The sequence below is a fragment of the Pagrus pagrus genome, assembly GCF_965226575.1.
Source record: "Pagrus pagrus genome assembly, chromosome: 18".
NCBI classification, from domain to species: domain Eukaryota; kingdom Metazoa; phylum Chordata; class Actinopteri; order Spariformes; family Sparidae; genus Pagrus; species Pagrus pagrus.
Window position 1 is genome coordinate 14,528,358 of NC_140202.1, and position 19,726 is coordinate 14,548,083.

The 19,726-nt window shown below is 41.9% G+C and overlaps 1 protein-coding gene across 1 annotated transcript in view; it reads left to right on the plus strand.

The window, feature by feature from the left end:
* The window catches only part of ltk (leukocyte receptor tyrosine kinase), a 54,995-nt gene that overhangs the window by 29,112 nt on the left and 6,157 nt on the right, over positions 1 to 19,726 (plus strand). Inside the window, exons 7-23 of the mRNA XM_084380869.1 lie at positions 298 to 447; positions 994 to 1,094; positions 1,211 to 1,371; positions 1,802 to 1,896; positions 3,916 to 3,987; positions 4,367 to 4,541; positions 5,404 to 5,554; positions 5,714 to 5,842; positions 6,054 to 6,210; positions 9,807 to 9,992; positions 10,580 to 10,678; positions 13,515 to 13,679; positions 13,850 to 13,963; positions 17,733 to 17,919; positions 18,033 to 18,123; positions 18,805 to 18,869; positions 19,551 to 19,680. Of these exons, the coding sequence (XP_084236995.1) occupies positions 298 to 447; positions 994 to 1,094; positions 1,211 to 1,371; positions 1,802 to 1,896; positions 3,916 to 3,987; positions 4,367 to 4,541; positions 5,404 to 5,554; positions 5,714 to 5,842; positions 6,054 to 6,210; positions 9,807 to 9,992; positions 10,580 to 10,678; positions 13,515 to 13,679; positions 13,850 to 13,963; positions 17,733 to 17,919; positions 18,033 to 18,123; positions 18,805 to 18,869; positions 19,551 to 19,680 (2,228 nt within the window). The remainder of the gene's footprint in view (positions 1 to 297; positions 448 to 993; positions 1,095 to 1,210; positions 1,372 to 1,801; positions 1,897 to 3,915; positions 3,988 to 4,366; positions 4,542 to 5,403; positions 5,555 to 5,713; positions 5,843 to 6,053; positions 6,211 to 9,806; positions 9,993 to 10,579; positions 10,679 to 13,514; positions 13,680 to 13,849; positions 13,964 to 17,732; positions 17,920 to 18,032; positions 18,124 to 18,804; positions 18,870 to 19,550; positions 19,681 to 19,726) is intronic.

The following is a 19,726-nucleotide window of genomic DNA, read 5'->3' on the forward strand; positions in this document are numbered from 1 at the left end:
TGTGAAGACTGTGGCACAACAGATGATGTGGTGCATCGCTCCCTCTGTCACGATAATCTTAATAATATCCTGCAGTGAGTGATGTGTCATTATTTTCAAATGTTGTCATGTGTACACGTTTGAGATATGAGAGACGTAGAGACTGAGATGTCACATCCAGGATTATGGCACCCGTTTCAGAATGTTATTAATGGTCCTCTTATGTCTCCAAAAAGACGAATCATGTGGAAAACATTAACATTAACAGCTGCGACCTCTGTTCAAGTGAAACATGACAACAGTCTTTCTCCTCCCCAGATGCTCTTCCGTTTGGCTCACACTGCTCGTTTGAACGGGATGCATGTGGTTGGTCGGTGTCTAACCAGCACACGGCCTGGAGAAGGGTCGCTGGAGACGAGCTGCTGGAGAGAAATGACATGCAGGGCGTAACTCTGCAGAGCACACCAGGTTGGCAGTGTGTGTGTCTGTGTCTGTGTGTGTGTGTGCAGTACATGTGAAATGGGCATATTAATACATCTTATCCCTCAGGTGAATCTTGTCCTGTATTGGTGAATTATTCTGTTGTGGAGAGAAGGAAGTTAAAAACTCAGAAATCATTTCTTTTCACAAAAAAAAACTTAAGTTGCTTACAGTCAAAACTTTACAAGCTTTTCAGTTGTTGTGCTTTCTACACAAGGCTTTTTATGGGTATACCTCCTTAGATTACTACCATATGCAGTTATACCACATTACCTTAAAAAGGCTTGTATGGATCGTTTAAATCCAGCTGCAGAGCCTATTTGTTCCTGGAACAGCTTTATATTTCAGTCGATGCTCCTATGGTTCTTCAAAGTACAGTTTTAATTTTATAGGCTGCTGGTTCTCATGCAGCAATTAGTTCAAAACGTATGGCTTGAAAGAATGTAACACAACACATTAAACGTATCTCTGGTGTGTCTTTGTGTCATGACCTGGATAGCATTCTGCTGTGACACATTTATTGTGCGCCCCCAGGGCACTTCCTGTTTCTGCAGGTAAGTGAGAGTAATTCCCTTCGTGAGGCGTCCATTCAGAGCTCCTTTTTCCCTGTCCCAGTCTCTACTGCTGCCTGCCAGGTCAGTTATTTAGATAGACAAAGTCTTTTAATAATTTTGTTGACATATTTTTGTTTCCTTCTCCTTGTGAGGCATCAAAAACTCTTGCTGAAAATTGTGTCTGATTTTCTGTGCAGATACGTTTCTCTCTGCACCTGTATGGGGACTTCAATGGTTCTTTGCTGGTGGCTATAGTGGAGAATGGGACCAACTCTGCACCACTGGTTTGGGAGAGAAATGGTCAGTGGACAGACGACTGGGAAGAGGTTGCCCTGCAGCTGACTGGCCTTCAACATGGGTACATTAAAAAAAAAGGGTAGAAGTAGATGATCATGCAACACTGAAGTGCTACAAGAATCAGGCACGGTCTCATGTGTATTAAAGTTACCTCTCATTCAACTTTACAGACCTCTTTTCACTCTTTGTCATCCAAAAAGTTTTTTTTTTCACATCAGACTCTGTAACATTTCCATTTCCTTTATATTTCATGGCAAAACTAAAGCTCTTCTCAGGCAGCAATGCCATTACAATTCTCCAGTCATGCTGAAGATTTAGCATGCGAACATGCTGATGATGAGAAAGAGGAAAATGCTGCCTTCATCTAAATAATTTGAAATCTTTTTGAAGATTTGACCTATTTTCCCTACAAGCTGCTTTTGTACTCATATTGGAACTGAATTCCTGTTTTTCACATTAAGACAACTGTAATTTTTTTATTTTTACCCCAGGTTCCATGTTAAGGTAACAGCTACGTGGGAACAAGGCTCCAATGCTGATGTCGCTCTCGATGACATTGCAATTGGAGCAGCCTGCTTCAAGACAGGTAAGCTGTTGCTAACATACAATTCTGGAGACCATAACAGAAACACTGCCATTTAAGTTCGGTTCAACCATCTGGGGGAATTATAATGTAAAACCGATACAAAAAAAGGTTATTTTTAGTTCAAATCAAGGGGGAGTAAGGATGTAAGAGCCTGGGGAACATCTGAATGAAGACTGACACTGAACGTCACATGACGCACAAATTGAATGTTACATTTATGGAAAATGAAATGCAAGCTGGTGTGTTCTCTCACTCTATTAACACACTAAGCTGTATCTGACATTACCTCGTTGGTGTTGTTCCTAGAACAAGAGTAATTATTGTTGCTTTAGGGTCATATCTCAGTCGAATCTGGAGCAGCATTGTGGCTGAGTGGGTTGAGTGTGGGGTTCACATAGGAGAGCATAATTTGTATTCAATTGGAACAGATAATTATACTGACTCACCTATCATTTCCACACTAAACTCACTTATTATTTGTTTTGTTTCTTTTCAGTTTTCCGTTCTGGTTTGGTTAGATTCAGGGAACAAAGATATTTGCTTTGGTTTACGTTAACTCGGTTTGGGTTCAAATATACCCTTTTACAACATTAAATAAGTGTTTGAAAGGATAACATCTCCCATGTGTGTACTTTTCCGCTCATTGAGCTATGACATTATTAAAGCGTGATCGGTCAGTTTCAATGATGTTCCTTGGGCAACATTAATTATTCAAGGATCACCACCAACATGGCATTATCAGATTGTTCAACCCACTTGTTGCACTACGGAGCAATATATTTACGCGACTCATTCACGAGCTTGTGGGCATTGCGATACACCTCCCCGACATTCCTCGCACTCCTGAGCAAGTGGCAGTAATTATGAGGCGCAGCAATGCACCAACGAATGCAGTGAGGAATAAGTCCCCAAGCTTAAAAAACATGGATGAAAACTACGTGCCATTTTTATTGTTCAAAACATTTTCTTTGCAAATGTTTTGTGAGGACAGAAATGTATAAGACATGTTTTTAAGACCTCAAGGATAAACACATAATGGAAACCCTAAATGGAAACACAATTTTGTTCCCTCTTGAAGGGGATCTTAAATGAGAACTTGTGGCTACAGACCACTGTGCAACAAATGTAACAAAGCCCAATAAGACTATTTGTCTCATAACTGTCTGCTTATGACTTTCCTAAATACTTTTGAGATGCACTTCTCAGACTCGGACCCCTGCTGAATTAAATGGAGAGCAGAGCAGCACAGTGAATCCTGCCAGCTTTTAAGACTGACTGATGACAACTGCTTTTTCTTTCGCTAGATGCGGTCATCGGTCTTTCATTTATAGCCTTGTGTCGATGATTGGTCATGATTTGAGGGTAACCAGCGTTTAATTATTCGCTGCAATTGCGGCAATGTGATATGTATGCCAACATTCCTCTCTGTGTCGTTAGACTTTGGGTTTTTTATTCTCATAAACATGTGAAAGGGCTTTATAAAACTCTCTCTGCGCCATTTAAATGATCCGGGATGAATTTCATTTTCTATGTGTGATGACAGGGTTGATATACAGATATAAATTTGCACTTTGATACACTGGATTAAAGGGATAAGTCTGTTTTTGTTTTATGATTTAAAGTGAAGGATGACAGGCAGAGTGATAACAGCAGTGTGTGTGACTGTTGCTCATCTGCTCTGGTTGGGCAAGCCTGAGACATTTTCTAACCATGATATGACCATGATATCATGGTCAATTCAGGATCCCAGAGGAACTTTAGTAAGCCGTAAATTAGTTAAATGTTTCTCCCCCATAACATTTATGAAGTGTTTGTGCTGGGGTGCTTAGGGAGGAATGTATTCATGATGTTTCTGGGAATTAGTCTGTGGAAAAGTCTCCATGTTCATCTTTAAAAACCCTTCTTTGAATCGTTGTCATTTGCTTTCATACATGTCGCTTTGTGTCTGAATATACGTAATTAATGCAGGAGGCTGACTCTGATTCCTTTTCTCTCTTTCATCCCACTTTTCCTCCTCAGATCTCAACTCTCTCCTGCCCATGGCCGACTTGGAGGATTTCTTAAGCCCCCTTCCGGAGCCCTCTGCCTCAGGTAGTGTGCAGCTCCAGCTGTCACCTGGGACACCTTGTGAATTTCCAAAGTGTGCCTCGTCTACCATGTCATTTTTAATCCAATCTGCCTGCAGAATTTACATAGCAGGTGTTGGATTGTACATTTGTCTCGACGCTTTATCTACCATATTGGCTGACCAGAAGCTTTTAATCCATTTTGCATTCACGTTCCAGGTGCTTAATGCAATTTCCAGTCAGGCTCCTAGATGTAGCGCCATATGTGTGTTTCTGCTCTTTAATGTCCAGCTGTTTATCTTAGCCTCACATATGTCCTTGCATGTTTTGTTGTTTCTCTCTCTGTAACAACTCAACAATTCCCAGCAGCTCATGTTTTGTTTTCTTTGTCTCCATTTTTCTAGAGGTTTCTTTGATGACGTGGTGGTTTAACTCATGCGGTGCCAGTGGTCCCCACGGCCCGACCCAGGCCCAGTGTGACAGCACCTACAGGAACAAAAACGTCAGTGTCACTGTGGGGAAGGAAGGCCCCTTAAAAGGAGTCCAGATGTGGAGGGTGCCTGCTACTAACAGATACCTGTAAGTGATAGAGGGGATGGCTTGTCCAAGTGTAAGTCTGGTGATATTCTGTGTTTTTCTTATTGTCAACAAATCCCATGAAAAGACCACAATCCACAATGATAAATGGACTGTATTTACACGGCACGTGTCTAGTCTTAGCGACCACTCAAGGTGCTTAACATCACAAGTCTGGCACTGGTGGCAGAGGCTACCGTGCAACCACCTGCTCATTAGGCAACCAATAATATACACTCATAAACTGATGGAAGAGCCACTGGGAGCAATCCTGGATTTGGTATCTTGCACATTGTAGCTCACAGGCTTTATCAGCCTTTGACAGAAAGAGTCAAACTGTGGTTTGCAATTTGTCTATTGCTTATTTCTGGTCAGTATTCATTCACAATTACTGACATTGTTGTGTGAGAACTGTGCATAAGATTGAAGGTGTGACCGGTGCTTTGGATCTAGACGATACTGGCAGCGCTGAGTATAACCGTTTATTGTCTTGCCATATCAAGACTGAAAGCAATTTGACTGTCTAGGCACAGCCAGTCATGGGACCTGACAATCACAGTCACAACATGAAATGGGGCAACGTAAAAGTGACATGATTAATCACAGAGCATGGTGAATTGCTTTGGATAAGTATACACAGCTGTACTTAAAGCCAGTATCAACACATTGTGTTGCTCTGTAAGAGGAAATCCTCACCACAGGTGACTGTGACTCCTGGTGTGTGTGTGTTATAGCAGACATCTATAGCTATTTGCTCAAGTGTATTGCAGTCTACCTACAGTAGTATGATATATGCTTTGGAGCCTGAGCCAGAAAGCAATTTCTTCAATATGTAATCCTCTTGCTGTGCATTGGTCTCCCCCAGGATCTCTGCATACGGTGCTGCAGGAGGGAAAGGAGCCAAAAACCACAATAAACGCAACCACGGGGTCTTTATATCTGCCATATTTCCTCTGGAGAAAGGAGATGTACTTTACATCCTGGTGGGTCATCAGGGGGAGGATGCATGTCCGGGGGTGAGTAGAGGTGAAGGATTCGTTGTGTGATGTCTCACTGGGATATCTTTTGCAAAGAAGAGGAAAGATGAGAGTGACCTAGATTAAAAAAAAGATTCCTTCCTGCTGGATTCAAATTTTTGTGAAGCTTATTTCTTTCTTTAAATCATACCTCTGTAGAGAAATCCCCACACCCAGAAGATCTGCCTGGGTGAGTCATCAGTGATTGAAGACAACCTCAGGGGAGAGGCCGGTGTGGAGTGGGCTGGGGGTGGAGGTGGAGGAGGGGGAGCCACCTACATCTTTAAGGTGACAGAGAAAAAACTCTGTGTTGTTTAAGTGTGTGTCCTTTCTATGATGACTTGTGCGGATAAAGTGTGCATACTGATAGGCGTCAGAAAATGTCTGTAGGCATATTGGAATGATTCAGGCATTCACAATGAAATGCCGATGCACACACGTGCACCACTGAGCATGTTCATGGTTAAAATTGAGACTTACAGTGATGCTGTCTTGTCAGATGGAGACAGGTGAGCTGGTTCCCTTGCTGATTGCGGCTGGAGGAGGAGGAAATGCCTACCTTGAAGACCCAGAGTCCAGTCTGGACCAGATACCACTGGAACAGTATGAAAACAGCACCATAGCTCCCAGTACCAGCGGTCAAACTGGCGCTGCAGGTACTGTACCGCTGTTGATGGTGTGTAAATAATGATCACTCACCTTAAGTGGTATCCAGTCGTGCAGACATTTTCACGACTTTGCGATGACTCCCTCCACCCTGACACAACGAGAGTGAGGATAAACCACAGAACATGCAATCCTCATAAGGGCTATTTATTTTAATTGCTCCGATGGCAACTGTTGACATGGACTGTCAACTTAATTCAGGTTGCGAGAAATATAATATTTATATAAAAGACAGTGGAATGACAAAATGGTAATATTATAGTTACAAAAACGTAGAAACTTCTCAACTAGTTCAACTTTGAGTTCAACAAGAAAGAAAGAAAGAAAGAAAGAAAGAAAGAACATAAGAAAGCATTTCACAACAAAATGTACGTGGTATGATTATGTATAAGATGAACAATCGTAGTTATTATTCATGATGACACTGAAGTTTGGCTGCAGACTCAGTTGTACATTTTATGTTCACAGAGAGGTTAAGTGCCCTATTTAAGAGTATTATCCTGTTTATCTCCATGTTGATGCACTATAAGCCTCAGATGACGAGGTTTTTCTCCTTGAAACAGATTTTTTGACTTTTATGTGATATCAAAAGCAAGTTAGGATTAAAACCCTGTGCACCGAGACGTGTGGGTTGAAGACACAGGAGGAGTTGTTTGTTCTGTGCAGCGCACATTGGCATGCATGCATGATCCTTCACAGCGGGATGTGTTTGGTCTGAGGATAATGCGATCTATCTGGATCGTATTTTTAGTTTCCTGACAGGTCTTGACCTTTGAAGCGAGACATATATGGCAGAGAGGGCTCTCTTTGCTCCTGGAAAATGCCTGCAGGAACATTCTCACTAAATCCCCTCTGACCAACATAATCTGAGCACAGACCATCTACTGTACCAGCTCATCTTATTGAAACGTCTCTGTGGGATTGTTTAGATAAAGATCTAAGTGACAGGAGAAATATGTAGCTCTTAGTTGTAAGTAAAGGGGGTGTGTGCGTTCGTGCACATTCGTGTGGATGTGTGTGCCGTTGTTGGAACCGGTCATCCTGGCATCACGTTTTTTTAACACGTGTCTGTGTTTGTTTGCTTGTTGGTCAGTTGGTTGGTTGATCAGTTGGTTTGTCAGCAGCATTACACAAAAACTACTACTGCTACAGTATTTTCTAATAGAGGATGGGTCTCGGCACAGAATACACCCCACTAACTTTTGGTGTGGATTTGGTTAAAGGGATGTATCCAGATATCTTTCCTCATTTTCTTTAACATTGCAAGATAGGTTGTCATTTATTTATTTTTTTACATTTTCATTAATTTCTCAGGGAATAATGCGTGGCTGTAAAATTATTATTATCGCTCAAAATATTAGTGTTAATCTGGCATTAATTAAGGTTATTATGCAGACTATTGTTAGTCTCTTGAGCAGCAAGATGACCTCATAGTCAGTACAATAATAGAGCGAAACCGCTTCCCAATCAGGGGACACAATAGGACGCGAATGGAGGAATGTTAAAACAGACTGTGCTTGCATCGTTCAAAGCTGAGAGTATGGAAAGTTACCCAAAAGAACCTGAAAGCTTTGGACTTAGTGAATCTTACTCTAGCCGACACTTGTTTAACCTTTTAAACCATCAACCATATTAGTCAACCCTTGGAAGGTTTGTATACCTGTGGAGGCTGCAGGGGAAGGAGCATGAAGACGGAGGAGGTGTTGTGGTGATTCTCCAGTCGGCCTTTTCTGGCGTGGGGTCCTGCATCTCTCGCTCTCTCTCTATTTCATGCACACTTTGGAAAGTTGTGCAGCTGAAGTCCAGGCAGGCCTACAGTGGCTGTGGATTTAAAAATGTGCTTTACTGAGGTAGTTGGTGGAAAAATGTTGCCACTGCAACAGTGCTTCGCTTTAATATTATTATTCATTGCTGAAGGGACAATATTCCCATCACTGCCTTGTAGCAAGAGAAAAATTCCAAATTCGTACGTAAAGTACATGTAAATATAGAAATGAAATTCAATAAGTGTGATTCAATATACTTTATTCATGCCTCAAGGGGAAATTCAAGGCAAGAATGCATGCATACAGAAGTACTCATAGTCATTAATGACACTGGTCATATTTCAATCAACTCTTGAACAACAAGGAGAAATATGCATAAGTCTTAAGGTTCCCAACCTGACCTCTTTTATGTATGATATAATGTATGTATATGAAAGAGCGCCACTTACGGTACATGGGTTTATGTTGTCAGTGTTGACAATTTCTACTTTTGTGCAAGGAGTGACTGTTTGAGCGTTGTCTAAAAAAGATCTATCACACCTACACTTTCTACAAAAGTGAGAATGTGTCTACAATTGTGTGTGGTTGTCAGAAACTTCAGTGTCTACGTTGATGTGTTTCAAGTGGTAAACAAAAGACAGAAGCAGGCTGAAGACTTGCTGTTGACCCTTTCATGTGTTCTCACCAGCTGCCTGTGAACATGAACAAAGATGCACGACAACGTGACAAAAACTGGAAACAGAAACAATAGTTCTGTCCCTGTTCATTTCTACGCCATGTGTTTCTGCCTGCGTCTTTCAAAGCTCCAGCTTGAAGTCTTCATCCTTTGTCAGACAAGACTGAGCTTCTTTTTCTCTTGTTTTAACAGCTGAGTAGAGTAGAGTAAAAAAAAAACAACAACAAAAGAAACACACAGCCTGTTTGAACCTGTGAGAGTTAAACACAAAGATGACCAGCAACCAAAGCAAGCAGCACCACCAGTACAATAAACTTCAAAATAAAAGAATCGACAACACGAAACAAAAAACAATAGAACAAATTTCATATTCACAAAATACCATCAGAAAATAATTATACAATGTTGAGTATTTAAAACTTATGATACAGTTAAAAAAAAAATACATGAGCGTTATAAAAGCTACGACATAAACTCTCAAAATAAAATATGTATTCATCCCCTGTGGAGTCAAGCTTATAAATCATTTTTTGTTTCCAAGGAAGTAACTGTCACCCTCTCTGGGTTCCAAATTGAACTTAGTGATTGTTTTCTGGGCTTGACCCATACTAGGGTCTGAAAGTCAGCATATCTTAGCCTCTGCTGCTTTGACTTTGACCATTTTTTAAAATGCGTGTCCTGACATTCCTCCAGCTTTATCAAAATGCAATGTAAAATCCCAGGAGTGCCCTCATAACTGACACTGCAGACATATTACAATTACACACTCCCTTTGGAGGAAATCAAGATAGCTCTCCAACGTGCAGTCAGACATGTCTCCAGTCCGTCTAAATCTATCTGCGTATGTTATCTCTAAAGCTGCCCCGCTGGGCTCCTGGTTGAATTAAAATGGTGTTACGAAAACTCTTGTGAAAGTTTCCACGGCATTCATGTTTCTGTCTCCATCCTCCTCTGCTTGTTGTGTTACTCGCACATGTTTGAAATAAACTAAACTAAACTAAAACTCACTTACAATAGGTGAGATGAAGTTCACTTTAGGTGAACGGCAGCAAAAATTATCTGAACGAGAAGTTTATCTATAACCTTATAACATTTACGCTCTTCAAGATTTTTCTACAAAATGTGCATGTTTGTTTCCCTGAAGGTGGAGGTGGAGGCTGGAAAGACAGTCTCAGTCCTAACCTGAGGGCAGGAAAGTCTCTGGTGGAGGGTGCCGAGGGTGGATCCTCGTGTCCTCTGGCCCTGTCCAAGCTCAGCTGGTCCACCTTTGGGGGTTTTGGAGGTGGAGGTGGGGCCTGCACAGCCGGAGGCGGAGGAGGAGGTTACAGAGGTAACAGTATTCTGTCAGCTACACTTAAACTACAGTGCATTAACATTTAACAACCCCCTTAAAAATACAAATCACTTTCTTTTCTCGGCTTCTGCCTCATGTCTTCTACTCAGGTCCTCAAACAAAGTGTTGTGATTTGTCATTCAGTATAAATCTTAATTTAGATGCTTGTGCTGTTGCACTCAGCAGTTAACTCTTTACAGAAATAGCACAATTTCAACTGAAAAAAGTTTAGCAACATAATTGGCATGTACAGTTTTGAGATTACATTGCTTCTGTGCCATAGTAATCATACAGGGCATTTATACCTTTCCTTTTTGTCAATTTCTTTGCTTTTATATCCTCAAGTGACACAACAGCGAGGTTAACTGTTGGATCACTCCAATATAATCACAGCTTTTTATCTTTCAACTTCTGTCGCCAGCCTTAAAATGCAGGGTGTCGTGCAACATGGTGTTTTCTCCGTCGAGAGAAAACTGTCAAACCTGCTAACAAGCATAAAGTGTCGTAATGGATGAAAATGGTTTCAATTAGTTGTAATACTGACTGATTTGACTGAGCGTTCACAACATACATTTTTGTGACAGGAGGCGACGCCGCGTTGACGGATGAGATCACTGCCGACGGTCAGAATGGCGTCTCGTTCATCCATCCAGTGGGAGAGATTTTCCTTCAGCCTCTGGCAGGTGAGACCGACTCACATCATGATGAAGACACCGACGCCGATTAATCTGATAGTGACACTGCCGATAAGAGGAATAAGACTGAGAATGGAGGAGAGCAGAGAGCAGAGAGCAAAGAGAGCGAGCACAGTTGAAGACAGTGCAGTTAAAACATTACAAACAATAGCTAGTACATGGACCTTGAGCAGAAACCTTTGCCTGATTAGCCATAAGGTGCAGTTGAAAGCTCTGGTAAAAGCTTGTATTCCCATTGAGATTCGAAGTCTCTTTTACGAGGGGGTCCTGGCCAAGACAGTAAATCAGCAAATCACATCAAGACAATAAAGTTAACAGTGCTCAGTAACAGGACATGTGCATTCAGTGCTCAAATAGCCCTTAATCCTGTTCTTATAATCTTATAAGCTCACACCAAGATGAAGGTGCAAAAACTTTAAAAAGGACTTTCACCAAAGACACGTCGGGTATAACATCCATAATTTGTTCACATGACCAAAGGTTGCAGCCGCAGATAGTTTAAGGAGTCAGTCGAGAAGACAAATGTACTAATGTTATTATCTATGATTGCACAAAGAGGACCAACCAATAATAATAAAAAGAGTCAAGTAAAAAACTCCATACGCTCATGAAGTTCAGTAGAAAAACAAAGAGAGAAAATACCATCAGCTGATGAAGATAGTGAGATGCAGTTGAAAGCCAGTAAGAGGACTAAACCAGAGCAGAATATGTGTTTACCACATGGATAAAGCAGCTTGGTGGCCAGTAGCACTGTGAAAGTTTGGCTGAAAGTTTTCATAGCAACAATTTGATCAACAAATAGGTGATTGGAACATAAAATTGTAATTGGATGAAAAGAAGAACGGATTAAAACTGAAATCACAAATTAGGACATCAAGAGTCGACACATCACTTTGATTGGAAGTCATGGACAGAATTCAAGTTGATTTAAATGGGTGGGATTGATGTGTTTTTCCTCTGTTAAATGTGCAGACAGGCTGGAGAATAACAGGCTCATTTAATGGACATTACCTCACACACGGTTAATTATCACCCTGTATTCTATTTTTGCGATGGTAACTTGAGGGCACCTTTAAAGTTACATAACATGGAGTTGCATCGCTGCTTAGAGTCATTCCAGGAACAGGTCGTGTTAAACATGACAGATCCCAAAGCAAAGAGACCCTGTCTGTGTGAAGATTAAATCCTGAGCTCCAGGGTGTCTTTGCACTTAGTTCACCAGGAAATTGATCCAATTAATCCCTCAGGACGTACCAGTGTGTGTGTGTGTATGTGTGCACTTGAACCTCACACACATGTGTATAGACATATGTAATGGTGCTTTTTGTTTTTTTGTTTTATTTTTCTGAGAGCCATCTGATTCTCATTATGTCGTGGGAGGAACAGGAAGGCAGTTGACTAATTCACAGCCTCATGTAGCCTGTTGCCTTCGGCGCCACCAGACAGACCTCCTTTTTCATGTGAAAGACGCTGTTGTTGTTGCCGCGTGTGCTGCCAGTGGACAGCCTCTGCAGTGTTCAGACATGAAACACATGCAAGGCGAGATCTGAACAAAGAGATAAAACCTTAAATAGTTATAATTCAATTCTATAAATGAGTTAAATCATCTTCTTGTCTTTAACGCACATGGCACAAGCCAATTTCCCCTTACACTCACAATTTGCATCCAGAAACAACGGAGGACTGTTAAAAATATGAATCCACATATGTATGCCAAATGTATGATTTAGACTACAATGTTGAGCCAATAATGTTTAAATGTATTACAGAGCCATTTTATGAAGAGCACATGCTGCGTTTCACACAAATTTGACACAATTTTTCACAGTTATTTCTCACTCCCTTACTCTGGCTCATGTTTTCCTGCTGAAGACCTTTGGAAAGAATTCAAGATCAAACATTCATTTCTACTGAAGGCTCGCTAATTTCCTAAAACAGCCCGGGGCTGGAGTTTTTAGGAAAGATGTATCGACCTGAGGCCGATGCAAAGTCGAGTGTAGTTACGTAGTCCACAAAACATTTCTGGAGCTTCACAGCAAAATAGTGTTGCAGCTTTTTCGTAAACAACTGAAGCAGATGGGGACTTGTTTTGAAAGTTAAAAAAGAAGGCGAAAAAGCACAAACATCTCCACACAGCTTATCACTCAAATCAAAGTCTCCTTTTTTAAGCCAAAATCTTTACAGTAGCCGCTCAGCTAAAAGCGTTAGCGGTGCATGAGCTTGGCTGTGCGTCAAGGGTGTTAATAATGTCTTGTCAAATCAATTTGACTTGGATTACATCAGATCGGATTTTTGTGCCCGCACATCTGCAACCTATCTGCATGGGTTGCTGTGGTATACAGTAGACGTAGGCGAAAGCATGGGAATTGGCGATCCATCGTCTCGTTTTCCACACAATCGTGATTGCAGTTGTTGTAAGTGACACAAAAGACACTTCCAAATCTTACAATAGTGGCCAGAGCTGGACCGAGACACATCCGCACAAATCTGATTTGAATAGCATCTCAGACCACCTTCAAATGTGGCTTGGATCTGATTTGCACAAATTGCATTTCATGTGGTTCTTTGCCATGCAGACTTTATAAAATCAATCTGGACACATTCTGGATATGCCAAAAAACAATTGGCAGTCTGAACATAGCCTATGTGTAAGCCTCAGTCTTTGGCTGCCTAGAGAATATTTGTGAGGAACAAAGATTATCACCAGACCTTGTTGGAGCATCCTGCAAACTTGATAATCGCCCTCACTAACAAATAGTTTGTGTCTGGTGCTTGTGTGTCTTCGCGTCTTTGTCTCAATGTGTGTGCACGTTGTTCCTTCCAGCCATGGAGAGTCACGGCGAGTGTGAGATCAAGGTGCAGCTGAACTGCAGCCACTGTCAAACGCAGAGCTGCAAACGAGACGAAGATACTCATCTCATCCTCTGTCTCTGCGACGACGACGAAGAAGTACTGGCCAGTGACAATGTCACATGTATTGGCGCCATAGGTACGTAATCCCCCCCCTCCCCCGAACAAACACAGATTTTTCTTTTGGATAAAAAACATTTTGTGTTAGGAATTTGGACGATAAATCCCTCAAAATGCTTTCCAGTCTGAACCGATAAAGCTCTAATCTAAACACCCTTTGATGCCTAATTATTGACACTCTTCTCCTAGCAACTCCTCACGGCCTGGCTCCGCAGGGCCAGATGTCGACATCTTTGATCCTGGCAGTCGTGGTCTCCACCATCGCGAGTGGCATGGCGCTGATCTGCGCCGGCATCATCCTCAGTAAGAGACTCTTCCAGTTCTGTGTGCAGTCTGTCCCCGCCACCTTCCACCGGCTGTGAGCACAGCTGGACGTACAGATTCCTCCAGATGTTACTGACAGAAACAGGAACATTTTTGTTGACGTGTTGGTTTAAATGCCCTCCTCTGGCTGTGCGCGGAGTGATTGAAGGAGCTGTGGGAAAGATATGGTTCTGAATTATACGACATTATGAAGTGAGCACATATGGACACTTTTATTAGAAGCACTTACTGTGTCTTATGCCAGGTGATGCTCTCCTGTCGCTGGCTGTGTGTCAAAACAATCCTGACTGTTTTATTGCGCCCAACAGTGCAGATGAGAAGTGAGATAATGCAGTTAAATACCCTATTGTTTATATTTATTTTCTACAGATTGCTCTCATCGAGGCAGGAAACAGTAGGGGGGTACTGTAAGCATCTCACTGTATGACTTTAATATAAAACTACATCATTGGCTTCGAAAAGGACAAGTGGAAAGGTCTGACATTTAACTAGGACATTACTCTCAGTTTGAGGTGTGTACTGATGAGACCAGATTAGATAGCAGTAAATGTCAAGCATTAAGATTCAGTGGCTGAAAAAGAAAAATGAAACAGTCATGATTAAATAGACATCAAGATTAGAATAGTATGAAAAAAATAGAGAAATGGGAAGCAAGATTAGCCTTTCAGTCACTTTGGGAAGCGCACAGTGAGTTTGTCTTCACCCACGGGCATTGACTCTCTATGATAAGAGTGTCAGAGGATATAGCAGCTGTGATACAGCATAATGCGATTCACGCGGAGCACTGTGATATAGAGCATTTGGGAGAGGGTGGGCAAAAGACGACTAGATTTGTTCGATTTTTGTAATCCGAGGCGATCGGACAGTCAGACACGTTGTTAAAAGCTTTACTTATGATTCTTGCACAAATAAACTGCTTAAAATAGGAATAATTAGGGAATTAACCGGTTTTTGTAGTTTTAATTTTACTACTCAGTGGCAATTACACTCTAGGAAAGAGACAACTGAGAGAGACAACCATAATCTCATATTCAATATGAATTATGATCACCTAATGGTACTAATGTTGCATTAGTATTTAACTTTGTCTCAAAAGCTGCTATGCTATATAAACTGTTTTATGTTGACTTATATACTAAACCTCATGTCATCAATAGACACTATACAATTTGTATGTAGCTGTAACCACAACATATGCAGTCATTCTGCAATCACATAGGACAGTGAGGGATTATCCAGCTAATAACGCTTTTTTTTTTTGCACCTTTGTCAGCTTTTTGACGAGCGTCTCCTGCAGGTAAATGGGAAGGGAATCCTGACATTTTGGTTGACCCACTAATCCCCCACCAAGTGCTGTTTCAGGTGTTTGAATATTGATTTCTCTCTCCCCCGTCCTCTGCGTAACCTCGACCGAAAGTGCTGAATATTAAGTGAACCTCAGCAGTGAGAGACTTGCTCTTGCTTTCCCGAAGACAGAATCTGAAGAACCTCTTTGTGTGAGGGCCCTCTGGAGAAATCTGCACAGCACCGACTTCCTGTATATATAAAAATATATCGGTTACATTTTCCGCTCTCTGTGCTTGTGTGCTGTCTGAAAAGGAAAACCAGGCGTGACAAAAGCAGTTTGGGTTTTTGACTGAACTAAAACTTAGAGTCAACCTAAGGTCAGGGAAGGGATAAATACAAATCAATCTGACAGATTTCTTTACCCCATTGACAGTAAGACCTGAGTAAGGTAATGTCAGTTTTCGAGCCAACCTTAAAAGGTAATTCTGGTATTTTCAAACCTGAGCCCAAAATTCGTTTTACATTTTTACATACAGTATTTCGTCAGACTCAAACTCGACCTTTAAAGCGTCCAAGTCGCAGAATAACAAACAAATTAACCATTGGACCAGCAACTCCAGTGTTCTGCAAGGTTAAATTACTGTTTTTATCAATAGAGTCTGGCTTTGATCAGAGATATAACAGCTGTTTATGGTAAAACAATCAAGGATCTTACTCTTGAAAAAAGGTTGTCGCTGACGGTCATCTACTGCAGGTAATACACTGAATAGGGAATAGGGATAAGTACACACCTCATACGCCCCGCATCAAAACACCTGAACTATCCCCTTAAGTGGACGATGTTATTTGACGGGCACATTTGGCCCCAAGGAATACACTGCCAATGCAGCCCATTATGCAGCTGCCGAGGCCATCAGCTGGACGTGGTCCAAAAATTTTTGTATCTAGTAGTCATTTAGACAAAGAAAAGATAGGGCCCAGGTTTAAAAATGCTGGAGTTCCCCTTTAAAGCAAAGTATCTTGACAACTTTTGGGCTTCGGGTGGGACCTCTGATCCAACGCCACTGCTGGACAATCGTTTTCCCTGACACAGAGGACAGGGAGACCCCACGTTCATGCTCCCCAGAGGATGATCCCCTTTTCATTTTGGATCTTTGCATGCAAAATATCTAATGATTTAATGTACACAATTGCTGAGCACATTCATACTCTCAAGGGGAACAACCCTTTTTTCTCAAATGCCAAACCTTACAAGCACACCAATAGAATACTAGGCCAATGACTGATGAGAAAATGTATTTAGCTCCGCCTGCAGATGCGGACAAACTTAATGGGAGATTAGAGATTTGGGAAAATAGGCAGTAATGTCATATTTTTAAACGATGGGAAAAAGGAAATGCAATAAAGTGGAAAGAGCACTTTAGCTGGAGTTAAGGTCAGCCAGGCCATAAAATATTAGTCATCAGATGAATGCTCTTTTCAGACAAAAGACAACAAACAAGAACACAGAACAAAAGAAAATGTGAAAGAATAATGTAAAATGTTTGTTCAGGCAATACATTTATGCATCACATAGAAGATCATGTGTAATCAGTCAAGAAGGTCTAGCTTATTATAATCAGTCATTAACAACCTGCTGTGGAGTGTAACTGCATCATACTCCTATAATTATCAGTCCAAACTAAGCTGACTTCTATGCACAACATAATGACAAATGAAGTGTGATGTCTCCACTAACTGTATTGTGTGTACTTTTGTGAATTTGCAAGTGAATAAATCACATACTAAAACAAAAACATGACACTTGTGCACTTGTATACAAATGTTGCTTTGCGCTGCAAGAAAACACACCCACACACATCCTTCAGGTTAACGGTGTCTCTTCACCTGAGCTCTCCCCCATGCAGGGAGGTAGTCTGTTCCCTGGGCGCCCCATCTCCTCCTCCTCCTCCCCTCCTCCCCTTCCACCTGCTCCTTCTCCTCAACTCACCCCTCCTCCCAACCCCCCTGAGTCCCTAGCATCTGCACCGGGCGATGGCTCGACGGCACCTCTTACCTGCACGCAACGCCCCCTCCCTGGCAGACTACCAACCTGCATCGGGGACGTGGGCTGCCTCCATGGCGGGTGAGTCCAAACTCACTGGCAATGACAGTCTAGGAGCAGTAACCAAGGAGAGGACATCCCACCATTGTGTGTGGACCAATTTGTCTTCTTAAGATCAAAATAACCAACTTTCTGACTGTTTTCCGTTGGCCCTAAGAGTGTGCATCAACTTGCATTGACTAGTGAGATGCGACTTGACCCCTCCTTGTGTTACCGCTCCTACTGTTAGCAGAGAGTCAGGAAGTTACTTCTACAACTTACATGCGAGTGTGGGGTCCAGTCAGGCTTGTGATTTTTAAAAAACATCACAGACTTTGAAGTGAAACGAGCTCGTCTTCGTCTTGTCTTTGCCTTCAGTGTGGTACCGCAGGAAGAACGACCTGCACGCAGTGAGGGGGCGTCTGCAGAGTCCAGAGTACAAGCTGAGCAAGATCCGCTCTTCCACCATCATGACGGACTACAACCCCAACTACTGCTTTGCAGGAAAAGCTGCTTCACTCAATGAACTGAAGGAGGTACCGCGCAAGAACATAACGCTTCTCAGGTACAGCACACCTGGACATGATGAATGTTCATTTGAAGTTCTGCAAGCTCCCTTTGCTGACACAGTACGGATGATTTCACTTGTTTTGTTGTATTTTTCATTTTGCTTCTCAGGGCTCTCGGCCACGGTGCATTTGGCGAAGTCTATGAAGGACAGGTTCTGGGGATGAGTGGTGATAACAATCCCATGCAGGTGGCCATAAAGGTCAGCACGCTCTCTGTGAAGCATGAGGAAAATTTGCACCTAGATGTTACATGATACCTCACAAGGAATTATGTTGATTACGTGCAACCCACTCAACACCTCCACAGGGTTGATTCTACCTTGTGGATTTAAAGGTCACATGCGCATGTGGGATTTGAAAAGACAGGTTTAGTCATGCATCTACTTACAGAAAGGTTATTTGCTTCACTATTTACAAAGAACCCTGATTTCAATGAAGTTGAGACGTAAATAACACATTCCAAAAAACCAAAGTGTTCCTGAGCCCACGTAGTAATATCCTTTTATACAGTCACATGTGTTACAAGGTGGTGAACCTCGCCCCATCTTTGCTTGTGAGCGACTGAGCCTTTCAAGGATGCCCCTTCATACCCGATCGCGATACACCATCCTTTGTTACTCCTGTCCTAACTTGTTTGAAAGGTGCTGCTGGCATCAAATTCAGATTAAGTATCATGACTGCACAAAATGACTGATGACTGTGAAAAAGAAGAAATTGAGCTCACTGACCTTTGCACGGGGTAAAAAGGGAAAAGCTGAGTGAGCACCACATGTGCTTGCCTGCTTCTCAATAGTCCACTGATTAGCTCTAATGATGTCTTCCCTCCTGACAATGGCGCACACTCGCCTCACACTACTTCTCTGATTCTCTCCACTCCACAGACTCTTCCAGAAATCTGCTCCGAACAGGATGAAATGGATTTCCTGATGGAGGCGCTGATTATGAGGTGCGGCTCCACACATTCTTCAGTGCAGTTCACACCTTGTTTCACTTAATGCACCCTTCTCATTGCACACCTGGCATGTGTGAAGATTTGCGTGCTCATGCCTTCAGACAGCAACTGGCTTTGTTTTATGACTAAACATGTTATTCTGAGTTTGAGTAAATAACACATAACTGCAGCCAGATGTGAAAATTCACTCATTACAAATCACAACACCTACTAAAGTAAAGCCTCTCAAATTATTCAATGACGATCAAGCCTGTTGGCCTATGTTTAGATCAGTAACACTGATTACACTGATTATCTCAGTGTTAGATGAGATTTAACACAAAAAAATTAGATAAATCCCTTTTTACATTATAATTGTCACACTGCTCAGAATCTGCTTAAGTTATTGGAGAGCATATTTCAGACATTTCTTTTGGTGTTTATTTTTTAAATTAGCAGTTTATTGTATGAAAACAATAGATGAGGAACATTTAGCCTCCATTAACGACAATTAATGTTACTATTTCATACATATAAGAAAAGGAAAAAATATACATGGTATATATGGTAATAACACTGTGTGTACCAACCCCCGTCCTCTCTCTCTCTTTCATCAGCATTGTCGCACAGCACGTTTTACACAATTAACGCACAAGTCTGCTAATCCAGTCTCTCTTCACCTTTTTTTCCACGCAGCAAGTTCAGCCATGAGAACATTGTGCGCTGCATTGGCGTCAGCCTGAACATCCTGCCACGTTTCATCCTGCTGGAGCTGATGACCGGAGGGGACATGAAGAGCTTCTTGAGACAGAACAGGCCACGAGCTGTACGTCTGCACTACACCTTTCTCTGTGTGTGTGTGTGTGTGTGTG